Below are 15,339 nucleotides of genomic sequence, written 5' to 3'. Positions count from 1 at the left end.
GCTCCTGCCATGCACCTTGCGTAGTCATACTTTCAGATGGAGACTCAAACTAGTATCCTTTTTCAGACCGATACATCCATTCCATTGGTTTTCAAGAGTGGGGTGAACCTAAAGTGGTGATCTACTTGAAGGCCTTGATCCTGCAAATACTTCTTCAAAAGCTCATTTTCTCATTTTGAAGTCAAAGAGCCTATTCACATGCTTAAAGTTAAGCACATGTATAAATGCTTTCCGGATTGGGGGCTAAATCATTATTATATCACAATCTAGCCAGTTTAAAAATAAAGCCTTCTCAAGAGCAAACTGTAATACTGTTCTAATATGCTTTAAGCTACTTTTAACAAAGTAACCACAAGGATACTGTAGAGTGGAGTGCAGCAATTTTATTGAAAAAGTCCACTAGTGTGTGCAGTTCCTTTATTAAAAGGTTGTCAAATACATTGGACAAGGAACAATTGATGATCAAGAATTCGTTATACCTTTCTATACATGTTTATTTCCAAAACTATACAAACAGTGGAAAACTGTCCTTATGTCTCCATATAATCTATTAGTAATTGTGTAATAACATACATATACATCTCTCATTGCAAACTCCAAACCCATTTTTCTAGAGTTGACATTTTACATCTTTGACAATAAAAAAAAATGTCAGTAATATTTACATGTGCTTAACATTGCATAATTGAGCATCATACAGGTTCTGAAAACCACTGGCTAAATGTTTCAAGATTCACCCAGGTGGGTTAAATAGTTTTTAATACACATAAGCTATGCACATATGATTTATTAACAAAGAAACTCTTTATTTCCTTTCATTGTTTCAAGGTTACTTGTAAAGTGTGTGCTAGCCAGGGTTAGCGTCTGTACTTTTGGAAAGGTATGCACAAAGCAAAAAGCAGCACTGACTAATATTGCTGTTCAGAAACATGAATGGGTGGTGAATGATAGGTGTATACATAGTGCAAAGTATAATGAACCAAAATGAACCTGAAGTTTGCCTAAAAAATAAATATTTGTTGTGGTTGCTAAGAATCAAAGCTGTTTCTAATCCTTCTGATTAATTCAAATTGATTGTGTATTATTATTATTATTTATTTATTAGTGTATTTGTATTACTGTAGCGCTTGGGTGCTCTACTCATGGGCCAGGACTCCAATATGTTAGGTGTTGTGCAAACACACAACAAAAAGATGGTGTCTGCTCCAAGAGGCTTACAATCTATTTCCCCAAAACACCCTGTGTGAGAAGAAGAATCAAAGTTCAGGCTCAATATGGGAAAAGATTCACTAAAAACTTAAAAGACCACAGATGATCTTGCAATGTATAATAATTGTAAATTCAGCTGAGACTTAACAATTTTATCATTGGAAAATGAGGGCTAAAATAGCAGTGAACACATACAGTTACTTTATAAACTAAGTATCGATTGCTCATACAGATTGTTCTGTCTACAAGTTAGTTGTTTCAATCCTTAAGGCTTCTCCAAAGTCTTACATGAAAGTTTTGTTGTCTGCTTGAATCTTCCATGCATAAGGGAGAGGGGTAATTCTTCCAGAGGGGAAAAAAAAATACCCACATTTCAGTTATAATAGCACAGCCAGAGACACAAAATAAAAGACAATACGTTATGGTACCTTTGCTTCATTTATTTTGGCCAAAAGAGATGCATGCACTAGAGACTTTAAGTACTACAAGGTATTGAAATATTTACAGCATTGTACATGTGTTCTTAAAAGGATGGCATAGTGAAATGTCTATTTTTATTTGAGAGGGAAAGTTACTTTGCTAGCCTAGTAACATTTATTTGAAGTGAAAGGTGAAAGATGACTCTTCCAAAAAGAAAAGCCCACAGAGGACCAAGATATAGCATATTTATAGTAGATGCTAACAAACTGTACAATACTTTACCTTGAAATTCTAGCCTCAGTCACTCATAATTGAAATGACAATATCCAATCATTACTGAAAGTTGGCATGTTTCCCTCCCTTTTCCCCAATACTGCTCTGTTTCTATTCCAGCTGGTAGAGCTGTATGTTACCTGTTTTATTTTTTGTTTCAAATCACTTAAACATATTGAATGGAATCGTTTAAATCACAATAATTATATGATAGTTTTAGATGAACAATACGATATGGTTGATATTTACTGGGTTATGGCACTAGAGAATTCAGACCACTATAAAGCATGTCATAAATACCTTAAGTGGACTTCAAAAGGAAATCATCTCTCTAAGAAATTCAGTGAGTAAGGCTTATGTCACCTATTTCCTTTCTGATTTTAAAGGTAAAGGTAGGATACCCAGTACACCAGGTTGAACAAACAGAAGGCAGTTGGAAAGAAGATGCGGGCATAGGAGTCCATTTTGGCAACGCGGATGTGTATTCTTCCATGCCGCCACGCCCCTGTTCGACAATCCTCAAAGCAGCAGAAAAAGCTGGCACAGTCCTTGCCATCGAGACACTCATACCCATACTCTTCATCCCTTTCTTGAAGGTGTGTGGCATTGTTCATTTGAATAGTAGCTGATCTTGGTCGGATATCAATTGTAGGTGCCTGTGATGAATGAGGGACAAAATATGGGAACAGGAATTAAGAGATTGTTACAATCTTCGTAAAAAAACTTGATTTAGACTAATGGTCAGTCTATGCAAATAGGACTAAATAGGGATTAATAGGGACTTGCTAAAGAACAAGGAGCTCTAATATTAAATCCTTAATTTTAAATTATTAAAAGAATATTTGCATATATATAGCTTAAATTCTGAGATAAGCAATGCAGATTAATATTACATATTAATAAATATGAGTAGGTAGGTTTGGTGTCAAATAAATTAAACTTTAGAGGTTAAAGAAAACATTCAGGAATGCAACTTAATGGCCATTTGGATTGCTTTTGCCTTTTATATTTTAAGTAGTTGCATGATATATGAAGACATTTATTGGTGTTGCACATGAAAGGAATTGCAGTAATCAACTGGAAATGCAGGATTTTCTTTAATAAAAGTAAGTCCATGCTTAGGCACTGTCAAATATCTGTAATCTGCTGAAAAGAGCGAAGAGAATGTTAACTGGTTCTTCTGAATCAAGAGGTTTGAACAGTCTCCAAAAGTTTGCTTTTATTAATCCATACATCTCAGCATCTACCATTGTTCACCATCTAGAAGCCTCTACATGTCCAACATTACATACAGTAGTTGTACATGTATGTATATTTGCTATAACTTGAATTAATTAGGCATTTCCAACTATTTTGAGCAATTGGTGAACATAGCATTGCATAATGCATGCCACCCAAACTTTTGGCTGACACCTGGCCAATTTTTTTTGTGATTCTAGAAAATTATGACAGGTCAATTTCCACAGAATATGTCAATTCTATTCGCTTCAGCTTAGACCTTCTTAATTTTTTCCCTCTGGAACTCAATCTCTGCATTTCTGAATGAAGATCAGAGTCAGATGTTGTATACAGCTATCTATATTTGCTATTTTGGATAACAACAGTATGTGGATCCAGTGACAGTATTAGAAAATGTATGCATTTAAAACCCTTTCAAAACTCTGACATTAGGCATAAGAACACCATAGTGGTAATTAATGATGGCAGTGAATTTTGAACAGCTCATCATTAGAGGAGATTTTGGTTTTGTTTATTTAAATTAGATCACAAATGTTAAAAGGGGTCAGAGTTGAGTTCTAAAAGGGTGCATTACTGGTGCTCAGTGTGGCTGGTGGTATGGGATCCCATGGGTAATTGATAAAGAGAGCTATACAGATGCTTTAAACACATGAGGCTCTCTTAACTCATGCGATCCAAAAATGTTGGGCTCTCTTGAACTTCAAGTTCAAAACCATAAGTGAATCAGGGTTTGGGCTGCTGAATCAACTCTACAAATTTGTTTAGAAATCTGTAGCCATTCTACTTATTTAGGATGTTGCCCTGAGTAGAATGTTTAAATATCTAATTAAAAAGGAATAATCTCATTTAAGCTCTAATAGTTAAATTCAGCAGTCGCATGCAGTAAATTTCCATTCCAAAAACTTTATACCTTGAAGGAAAACATCCGAAGAAGCTTTTGTTTTGTAGACAGAAAAAAGAATCAGAATTTTTTAAATAAAGAAAGAAAGAAGAGGAAGAAAGAGACAAAAATAATATAAATTGAAGACACTTTTTAAAAATGTAGTAAGTAAAAAAATAAGTAAATTATAAACAGGAAAGGAGGACAGCCTTTTAAATAAAAAACTCTGTTATAATACGGATAAGAAAATATTTCTCTCATCTCAGTAACGTGTAATTAAAGTGGACAAAGCCACAAAATAGGGAACCTGGTTTCAATCTTTTTGTTGTTCAGGGGAATTAAGAACTGTCATTTGGGTCATCCCATTTTAAAATCAGAGGCTATCTGCAAAGTTTGGATTTACATTTGGGGCCAAAGTCTCTGCTACTGGAAACTGGCCCTTCAACTCTCCACCCTAATGTTCTTGGTTTCTTTGAGCCTTGATTTAACATCAGGCCCATCCCTTCTTCTGATTTGAGGAAAGAAAACCTAATCTTCTACTGGACTGTAGAAAAGAGTTGTAAATGTCCTCAGGTGCCCACAAACCTTTAGTGTTTACATGACTTCTTCATTTGGTTATTTATCCAGCACAAACAAATTCACGTTTTGTTTTGTTCTTTTTGGTAAATCAGCAGATCATTGACAAGCTTTTAAAGAATGAAGTTATAACAAAATTATTTACAATAAGTTAAACTGTGCATTACAGTGACAAAATATGTTAATCTTTATTTGCTCTCCTGTGTATTTGCTCTCCTATGCACTATAAGTGCCAAAAGGATTTAGAGTAGCAGTCATCTTAGTCTGTATCTGCAAAAAGAACAGGAGTACTTGTGGCACCTTAGAGACTAACCAATTTATTTGAGCATAAGTTTTCATGGGCTCCATGCGTCCGATGAAGTGGGCTGTAGCCCATGAAAGCTTATGCTCAAATAAATTTGTTAGTCTCTAAGGGGCCACAAGTACTCCTGTTCTTTTTTCTAAAGGATTTAGGTGCTCAATTGACTTAGGTACATTTGAAAATGTCCCTTAGGTACATTTGAAAATCTCCACTGGTGTACTCCACGTACTGTGAGTGTGTGTAGAGGGAATGCAGAGGAGAAACTTCAAATGAATTTTCTTTCTTTTTATATTTTGTCTCTTTTGGTTCCCTCCCTCCTCCACACACTTAGGCCTTGGCTACACTTGGAGGTCTGTAGCGCTGGTAGTTACAGCTGTCTTCGTACAGCTGTGTAGGGAAAGCGCTGGAGTGCGGCCATGCTGACAGCTACCAGCGCTGCAATGTGGCCACATTTGCAGCATTTGCAGCGCTGTTGGGAGTGGTGCATTGTGGGCAGCTATCCCACAGAGCACCTCGTCCCATTTTGGCGCCGTGGGTTGTGGGAAGGGGACAGAAGGGTGCAGGTCATTCTGCTTCCTGTCCCAATGCCCTGTGATGAATCGCTTTGCATCCCAGCAGTCCCTGTTTTTCCGTCCACGTTTGGCTCCATTGTGACTCTCCCAACGGTTTCTGTGCAGCGCAATTTCTGTGATAAATGGAGCCCAAACTGCTGAGGACTTTGCTGACGAGTGTCGCCAGCACATCAAGTTTGGCAGTTGAGCTATTCCTTAAGCTCCAAAGTGATGAGGAGTCCGACGATGATTGCGAGTCGCCTGACGCGTACGACACGACTTTGCTTGTGGCTTTCATGGAAATGCTCAGCACCGTGGAATGCCGCTTTTGGGCTCAGGAAACAAGCACTGAGTGGTGGGATCACATCGTCATGGAAGTCTGGGATTATGAGCAGTGGCTGCAGAACTTTTGGATGAGAAAAGCCATTTTCATGGGACTGTGTGTTGAGCTCACCCCCACCCTGCAGTGCAAGGACACGAGATTCAGAGCTGCTCTGCCGGTGGAGAAGCGGGTGGCTATTGCAGTCTGGAAGCTGGCAACTCCAGACAGCTACCGATCGGTTGGGAACCAGTTTGGAGTGGGAAAGTCGACCGTTGGAGTTGTTTTGATGCAAGTTTGCAGGGCCATTAATTGCATCCTGCTAAGAAGAACTGTGACTCTGGGGAACGTGCAGGACATTGTGGATGGCTTTGCACAAATGGGTTTCCCTAACTGTGGAGGGGCAATAGATGAGATGCATATTCCTATTCTAGCACCACCCCACCTAGCATCCGAGTACATTAATCGGAAGGGGTATTTCTCTATGGTTCTCCAGGAGCTTGTGGATCACCGTGAGCGTTTCACTGACATTAACGCAGGCTGGCCTGGAAAGGTGCATGATGCACGCATATTTCGGAACACTGGCCTGTTCAGGAAGCTGCAGGCAGGTACTTTTTTCCCAGATCAGAAGATGAGAGTAGGGGACGTTGAAATGCCCATTGTGATCCTTGGAGACCCCGCTTACCCGTTAATGCCTTGGCTCATTAAACCGTATACAGGGAAGCTTGACAGGAGCAAGGACCGGTTGAACTACAGGCTGAGCTGGTGCCGAATGACTGTGGAGTGTGATTTTGGCCGTTTAAAAGGGCTCTGGCGATCTCTGTATGGGAAGCTAGACTTGGGGGAAAGCAGCATCCCTGCGGTTATATCTGCGTGCTGTACCCTCCTTAATATTTGTGAAGGGAAGGGTGAAACGTTCAGTGAGGCATGGACCTCTGAGGTTCAACTCCTGGAGGCTGAATTTGCACAGCCAGAGAGCAGGGCTACTAGAGAGGCCCAGCACAGGGCTTCAAGGATCAGGGATGCTTTGAGGGACGAATTTGAGGCTGAAAACCAACAGAAATGTTTGGTGCCTTGCACGGGAGTGAAGTGCAGTGGTTACAATGTTAGTAGGAATCTGTTTTTCCTCAGCTGATTTGCAGTGCCTGTTTCTTTCCTGGGCTAAGGTATCTTTGACTTTCTGCAATAATAAAGACTGTTTTCAAAGCCAAGAATTCATTTATTGAAAAGAAAATAACTTTCTTGACAGACACAAAACATTTTGGGAACCTAAAAGGGCAGGAGGGTGGGGTGGGGAACTGTCCAGTCACAGGTTTGAATATGTCCTGTCTGGAGTACTGTGCAATGACTGCAGCACTTCAGGATGCCTATACTGCATGGTGATGGGGGTTGAGTGCAGAGGGTAAGGGTCGTAGTTCTCAGGGGTGGTTGGTGAATGTACAGGTATTGGAGGCAGCTGGTGGAGGTAAGAACCTAGATGCTGGGCAAGGGGGTTTGGAGCTGACATTGGGGCACAAGGGAAAGAGCTTTGGGATGGGGGGGGGGGCGGAGCGGTAGTGCTCTGCCTGCATGGCTACGAGCGCCTGGATAGAGTCCGCTTGGCGCGCCAGGATGCTTATCAGCTGCTTTGTGCTTTTCTTCCTGGCCATTGAGTTCCTCTGGTGGATCCTGCTTTCCCTTTCCCTCCAGTCCTGCAGTTCTTTATTCTCTCTGGCAGAGTGATCCATAACTGTTTGCAGCAGGTCGTCTTTGCTTTTCATGGCTTCTTCTGCAGGTTTTGGAGTCTTTGAGCTGCTGTTAACACGGGCAGCTGAGAACTCAAGGTCGTTTGTGGAAGGAAAAAAAGGCAACAGTTAACAGAGGCAGCATTGTTTATATCTCAGACAGTTATTCCCACACAGTGAAGGAGTTTACAGTCTTTACTTTAGCATAATTTTCTCATACCAAATAGAGCGCACACAACCCACAGGAGCCCTGAAATGGTGAGTAAGGGGGAATGATTGCTTCAGGGCTGTGCTGGGGTTTCTGTGCATTGGGGAAAGCAAACAGCTGCGGGGGGCACCTACACTGAACACGCTCCCAACATTTCCCACAGGAGTTAATCCTTGAAAATATCTCGCTGCTGCGGGTCACCTGAGAAGAGCAGGAGGGTCTTCTACAGCAATGCGGATTCTGCCCTGGCCCCTATGTAGCTTACCTGTGTGCAGCAATGGTCCCCCCACCCCTCGTGGCACAGTGGCGTGGACGCATTAGCCTGACTGGGACAAGGACCACAGTGGCTCTCCCTATAAACTTGCAGAAGCGCATTGCCCACGCTCTGGTTGAAACTTTTGAAGAGATTACCGAGGCCGATTACCACGACGTGATAGACCACATCAATGGGCTATTCCACATCTAGGCATGCACGAATGTGGCCCTAACCCTCCCTCCTCTCCCAAAACATTTCCATCCTGAAAATAAAAGCCGCTTACCGGGAACCCGCTCCTCTGCTTGTCCTTCACCAAGTACCGGCTGCTGCGACTGACTGCCTTCCTCCTGGCTTGAGAAGAGCTCCTGGCTGCATGCCTCCTGGGACTCCGGGGTGTCTCCCCCCACCCCAGTACCCTCACTCTTGGTTTACTCCTCCCCCCACTCCTCCTCCGCCTCCACTTCTCCCCCTGCTCTGAAGTGTCCATCTTGGTCCTTGGATTGGCAGTGGGGTCACCCCCAAGTATCGCGTCCAGCTCTTTGTAAAAATGGCAGCTCGTGGGGGCAGTACCAGAGTGGCAGTTTCCCTCACGGGCTTTGCAATAGGCACTCCGCAGCTCCTTCACTTTAATCCTGCACTGCACCGTGTCCCGGTCATGGCCCCTTTCCAGCATGGCCCTTGATATCTGCCCATAGGTATCGTAATTCTTATGGCTGGAGCGCAGCTGTGACTGCACAGCTTCCTCCCCCCAAACACTGATGAGGTCCATCAACTCGCCATTGCTCCATGCTGGGGCTCGTTTGGAGCGTGGAGGCATGGTCACCTGGAAAGATTCACTGATTGCACTCCACATCTGGCTGAGCAAACTAGAAGGGGATTTTTAAAATTCCCGGGGCATTTAAAGGGCGGGTCACCTGAGGCCAGGGCAGGAGAGTTTGAATTGATGAGCAGAGTGGCTGAGCAGGCATTCTGGGATACCTCTGAATACCTCTGGAGGCCAATAACTGCGCTTTTGGTGGCCACACTGGCAGAGCAGCGCTGCATCACCAGCGCTGCAGTCGTTGTTCCCCAGGCAGAGGAGGAGTACAGCCAGCGCTGTATCCAGTGAGATACAGCATTGTATGTGCCTTGCAAGTGTGGACAGTGAGTAAGTTGCAGCGCTGTAAAGCCACCACCAGCGCTGCAACTCTCCAGTGTAGCCAAGCCCTTAGATTCTGTTGCTCTAGAAGAACAGAGTTTTGCTTCAGCATAGAAGGGTAAGATGCCAACCTCACTGAAACCAAATAGTCTGCAAATACTGCACTGACAACAGGGGAGTTCCAATGGCCTTCACGGCAGCTGTTATAAAGGCTGTTATCATATACTTGTTACTGCTAGCAGGTAATGTTACAAGTGTTAATAGAATCACATTCTGGGGTAAAAAATAAAAAAAGAGATTCAGGAGAGAGGGTACAGAAAGGAAAATAAAACAAGGAAAGAATGGTAAGGACAGAGAGACAGGGATTTGCAAGAAATACATTTTGTGCTTTGAAAATAAAAATTAAACACTCAAGTGCTCTGTATTCTTTGCTTTGCCTTTGTCATTCCCCAAGAAATAATGGCACATAAACAGGTATTTTTTCCCTATATGAATGAATCTAACGGAGAAAATTCCCATTGTGACCAGAAGTTTTGATAATCATGCAACAAGATGGGGACAGCAATAAAAAGTAGAATATCTGAATTTTTAAATCTGTCGTGTGCAGTAAAGAAAAGAGAATCATTTCAGCGTACAAACAGGAAGTCACCATATAGGGTCACAAGATATGGGCAGAGCTAAGACAGATAAAGTGATTCTCATATCAGTGACTCTATTTACCATAACACAAAGGTATGGTTTTGGTAATAGTTGTATCTTCCAGAACACTTTGGTTAGATGGAGCCTGCCACTAAGAAATCAATCTCTAGGCTCCCAGACAACTGTAATATGTCAGCTATTCATTCCTCATGGTTGACTGAGTTCACATTCTCATTTACGTCTGTAAACAGTTTACAGCTATAGCACAGTATAATGAAAAGACAAACATAAAATAGGATTTAAATGCTATCTCAGAAAACATAATTGAGATTTATAAAGGGAAGTTTTCAGTCTTGATAGTAAAACAATACATACTGGGTTTTTCTTCTTTTTGTCTTTATCCTTGCTTGGCTTTCTGTTGCTGACAAAGTAGTGCAGGGTTCCATACTCCACCAGTGCAGAAAAAACAAAAATAAAACAAACTGACACAAAAAGATCCATTGCTGTCACATAAGAGACCTTGGGAAGAGATTTACGAGCAATTGTACTGAGGGTGGTCATTGTCAGGACAGTTGTAATACCTGGTAAGGAGACAGAATTGAACAAAAGAAATGTTACTATTTAAGGTGACAAAGTAATTCTGTCACTTGCCACATGCTGACTGGTTTTGAAGGATGCCCTGGAGTCCTGACATACAGCAAGAGTGTTAAAAAGGAGCATGCTAGGCACTGAGGGACTGGTGTATTCAGTGAGAGACTCCAGGCAATCACAGAAAATACACATTACAATGCATTGTTTCCAATGGGACTCCCATGCTGTAGCACCTGAAGAATATTAGGAAAAAAGATAACTTTTCAGCAGAGGTAGCCAAACTCAACTGGGAAAAAAAGATCAACCTCAACAACTTTGTCCTTCCATAGAACTGAACTTTCTGAAGGTTCTTTACAGTTGAAATAAGTTTCCTTCATTTTCAGTTTCTGGGCAGTGCTGAAATACCCAAAGAAAAGTGTTTGCAGCTATGACAAGAGGTGGAAATGCCTAAAATCTCTCAAGGAAGTATTATGAAAAGAAAAAAGTGGAGAAAAAAAAAGGGAGCTAGAATCTTAAATGTCAACAAAAAGTCAAGACCTATATTTAACGTCCCATATGAATATCTCATATGAATGAGTTTGATGTTCATTAAATAAAGGATTAAGGATGCAATCCAAAGCCCATTGATAGTGGAAAAACTCCTACTGATTTCATTTGGATTTGCCTCTGTTCTTCATAGCAGTCAAATATGTGGGGAAACTTGCACCTCACTATCAACACTATAATTCTGACAATTCATCTTAATTGTAACTAATCCACTGTTTGTGGGACTATCCTGTAATTTTAAAGTTTTGGATGCAAAAATCAGAATTTCTATAGGGCATAATCCAGAGACTCCCAGAGACTATAATGGCCTGTGGATCAAGCCCATAAAGATTTAACAGAAAAAACTCCACAATTTAATCCCAATTTGTGCTTTTAAGGATTGAAAAACAAAAAAAAATGGGGAAATTATCATTTTTCCCTAATTACAAAACCCCTAATTATAATAACAATAAATAATTGTCAGCTTGAGCTTTCACACTTGCCTACATTCTTATATTTTGAGTTTACATTATGAATACCTATATACTTTGAGTACAGAAAACTGCTCATCCACACACAAGAACTGAAAACCAACATTGATTACCAAATAGAATCTGAACTTGTATGTATGTGAAGTGACTTCTCCTGTATAATGTTGAAGGTGAACATCACTGATGGTTTCCCACAGTTGAAATAGCCCCAAAATCCACATACAAAATGACAGAAACTCTGCTGATCCTTGTATGACACTAAGAACATCGGTATTCACACCCTTCACATGATTGAAATAATCTTTGTACAAAATATGTCTTGTAAGGTATCATAAGAAAACTAATAACTCACAGATCATTAATATTCTTCTGAGAAGTATGCATGCAGTGGGAGTATTAAGAGTTCTGGATGTATGTATGCTAGAATTATGACTAAAGTATGTAATCCTGGAAGGTCAGGGGGAATTGTTAAACAGGTTTATGTCCAATTTTTGATATATTTGTTTTGTTTTGTAAAAACAAAACAAAACACAACTCTGTGCTGTGTTTAATTGGAAGGGTGTACTTACTACAGGTAAGTTAATAAGTTGTGATGTGCTTTTGGGTCATTAGAGGAAAAAAATAACCTTATTATTTCTCTGAACTGTCCCAGAGAGGGCTGGACATTGCAGAGAACACAGTTCTGGGAAAATTTGGGACTGGGAGTGTGTTGGAGTCACCTTGCTGGTTGTAACCAAAGTGGGTAGAAGTCGGATTGGGGCTGCAGACAGGCTGCTGTAGTCAGAGCTGCTGAACCAGGCCTATATAGCATATGGACATTCAGGGCATGATCTGCATGTTGGTAGGTTGGCTAAGCACAAAGCATTGTAAAGCACCCAGGGCTGCAAGGCAAGTAGTGACACAATCCCTCACTGGTCTGGATTGTCCCACTCCCACCCTTGAACCCCATCACACCCTTTGGTAGGGAATGACTGGCACAAAGCCAAGATTCAGTACATTTGCAACAGGGAATTTCCTTCTAACAGAGAGAATTCTCTGCTGCCCATTTGTGGTCAATTTCTGGTCACTTTAAGCCTCCTGAGTGGTGCAAACAGGCCAGTTCTCAAGAGAGAATCCGATCCATGCTATACATCTGAAAAATAATTGAATTCATTTACTGATCTTGTACACATACAACATTATTTTAAAATGCTCTGTCCTGCAAGTCCTTGATAATCCAGTTCTGAGTCTCCATTGGAAAGAGCTTTACAATCGTGTTGGCTAACCTGTATTGTGTTTTTGTGCAGAACTGAAAATTAGCCTGGCAAATCTAAAGACATTTTTACTTCTCAGGACTCAAATCCAGGTCTCTGAAAGTGAAAAGTGGGTGGCCTTAATTTTATCATCTAGACTCATAATTTTACTTTGCATTTTTAGTGCCATCAACTGTTTCTCAGACACAAATTATATTTGTCCTACTCTTAGTTTATCAATTGGCCAATTCATGTAGAAATTGCTAATTGTAACTAATTGCATGTGAGACTTTTGGGACAACATATGATAGGAACTCTGATGGCATCTCAAAATTCATTTGATTTATAGTTGAGAGGACTCTGTTCCTGTGAAGTTTCCCTCCTAACTTTTGCCAGACCGAGAGGTTTGGAGATTCTGATAAGGCTGGTTTGAATTTTGGGGTTGTTTACTTGAAAGAAACCCAGACTTGGGCCTTTTGAAGTTTGCCCATCACTAGTATAAAGTCATGTGATAAAAACTGCCATGAAATATTTCAGATACATTTCAGAAATGCACATATTCACATACCTACCTTCAATGTCCCAGCCTGTAGGTGAAGTAAACCCCATGGATGAAGTTCATCCCTCGAGGAAACTTACAAAGCATAGACCAACCACTGCAAGAGCACAGAATGCTGCTGAAATCAATGGAGCAGGCTGGCTGTGCATTGTAAATTGCAGGATCAGAGCCTTAAAGTCTAATTTAAGATCTTAAAATAGGTCTTATGTGGTGTATAGGCCTTGTGTGTGCCATCTGCAGAGGGCTGTCTGAAGATGGGTGATGTTCAGAGACAATAACTTTGGCAACAGCTGAATATTTTTTGTGGGAGCAGGGGGCCAGGAGAGGTCACACAGTAAACAGTCAGGTTTTAGAACATATAATCATACAGAAGTAAGTATGGAATTAAAATACAAACAACTGAGATACCAAAACATGGTGAACAATAACTCTTTAGATAGAGACAAAAACAAATCTTATAACTAAACACCACCACTTCTTAATAGAGGTAAAAGAACAGCTGATTTTTGGTGCTTTTGAGACATACGTAAGAGATTTGGTAAAAAGAAAGATTGTCCAGATAGCAAGATAATAAAAATAGGTTTTATCCTTTAGGGAAATAAATTTCTCTCATGCATGGATGTCCTTTACTGAACCAGATGTTCACACAAGGAAACTGGGAGTTAGACTATTGTGCAGCTATCGAAAGAAAAAGGATGGAATCAATTTTTCTAGCGTGAATATCACATCTTTTTCCAATAATCCATTGTTTCTGCTACCATTTAAAAAAAATAATAGTGGGATATACAGACTTGTAAAATGTTAAGCTATGTGATATGCTGCCCAACACACTTATAACTGATTTTTTTTAAGGATATTCTTATTAAGCAGGCAAAGGAGGGTAAATATCCATTTTCTTCATGAATACACATGCACTATGATGGCTAGTACAGATATGACGGGAGATCTTGCAGCACCCTTAGAGACACCTCAGTAGAGGAAAGCTCAGGACTTCACACGATACATACCCCTGCTCCATGCATGTACCTTTGTTCACCTTTCTTCATAGTATCTCATGGGTAACTGGCCAGATTAACTCTTTCAGGCATTGACTATATTCATAGCATTGGATGTTTTTGTGTAAATGCCAAGCTGCTCAAATATCAGAAAAATGTTCCCCAACATTTTTATGGCAAAAAAAGGATGAATTTCCAACTAGCTCTTCAAAAAATGCAAGGTCTTGAGTATATAACGGAATTAGGTGCTCCTGAAACTCACTGCTGTGCAGGCTTCCACTGTAATTATTTGAAATATGCAATTCCTTTGCAGGATTCAAAATAGTATAAGGAGGATGGGAAAGAGATGCAAATATTGCTTGACTCACATTATACCTTGACAAGTGACATAAACTCCAGTTGCCATCTAAGTGACAAATGGAACGCTTTTGCATGTGATACACAGGGAACTATACTAGACCTGCAGCCAGATGCTCCCCTATAGTGGAGCTCTGGTAGAGACATAGATCATAACATACATGCTGGAAGACATGGCAACTCACCCAGAGATGTTCTGGCTGGAACTGCATCCTTGTTAATCCAGAAAGAGACCCAGGATAGCACTACAATGAGTGTGCAGGGGATGTAGGTCTGAATAGTGAAATAACCCATTCTTCTGCTCAGGTCAAAGTAAACTGACATGACTACGTAGTCCCCTGTAAAACAAAGGTATACATAGAATTGCATTTAAAAAACCTTTTAGATTTACCATGTGTTACCTAGGTATATATATACTGAGTGGTGTTCAGCATGTTTGGATAGGCACAGGCACACACACACATATTCTGTAGAGCTGTGTAAACCTGGCTGAGTTTGATTTCCTGCTGTTCTTTATTAAATGAATCCTGCTCGCTTCCATGTTAGGGAAGGAAGCATCCGCCATGGCCCCACATGTATGATGTACTCCAACCTTCAAGAGGAACTACTGTCTACACAGCGCAAGGTGCTCCCTCCCCTACTGTCTTATTCCCCTCAACCTGCTCTCCTTACAGCTGGATTTATTGACCAATTTGCAAATCCCTAGCATAGTGCTCCAGGTATCCTAGCACCTGTCTCACTAGTGGTACAGCATGTCTCCAATCACTGTATTCTGCTGATCAAAGTGTTCATGCTCTCAGTTGTGCTTCAGAGTGCTTTTCACACCTATACTGGGAAATCCTTGATGCAAAAGAGT

General features: G+C 40.8%; 1 protein-coding gene across 3 annotated transcripts in view; it reads right to left on the bottom strand.

The window, feature by feature from the left end:
- Positions 1-368: 368 nt before the first annotated feature.
- GABRG2 (gamma-aminobutyric acid type A receptor subunit gamma2) overlaps positions 369-15,339 on the bottom strand; it is a 97,884-nt gene continuing 82,913 nt past the window's right edge. For 2 of the 3 annotated variants that reach the window (XM_050962726.1, XM_050962728.1), the window contains exons 7-10: positions 14,669-14,821; positions 10,109-10,314; positions 4,052-4,075; positions 369-2,558 (exon numbers count right to left, since the gene is read on the bottom strand). In XM_050962726.1, coding sequence (XP_050818683.1) covers positions 2,283-2,558; positions 4,052-4,075; positions 10,109-10,314; positions 14,669-14,821 — 659 coding nt within the window. In that variant the 3' untranslated portion in view covers positions 369-2,282. The remainder of the gene's footprint in view (positions 2,559-4,051; positions 4,076-10,108; positions 10,315-14,668; positions 14,822-15,339) is intronic. The other variant, XM_050962727.1, reaches the window with a different exon arrangement.

Source organism: Gopherus flavomarginatus, chromosome 7, assembly GCF_025201925.1.
Source record: "Gopherus flavomarginatus isolate rGopFla2 chromosome 7, rGopFla2.mat.asm, whole genome shotgun sequence".
NCBI lineage: Eukaryota > Metazoa > Chordata > Testudines > Testudinidae > Gopherus > Gopherus flavomarginatus.
This window is presented reverse-complemented; position numbering and strand designations above follow the sequence as displayed.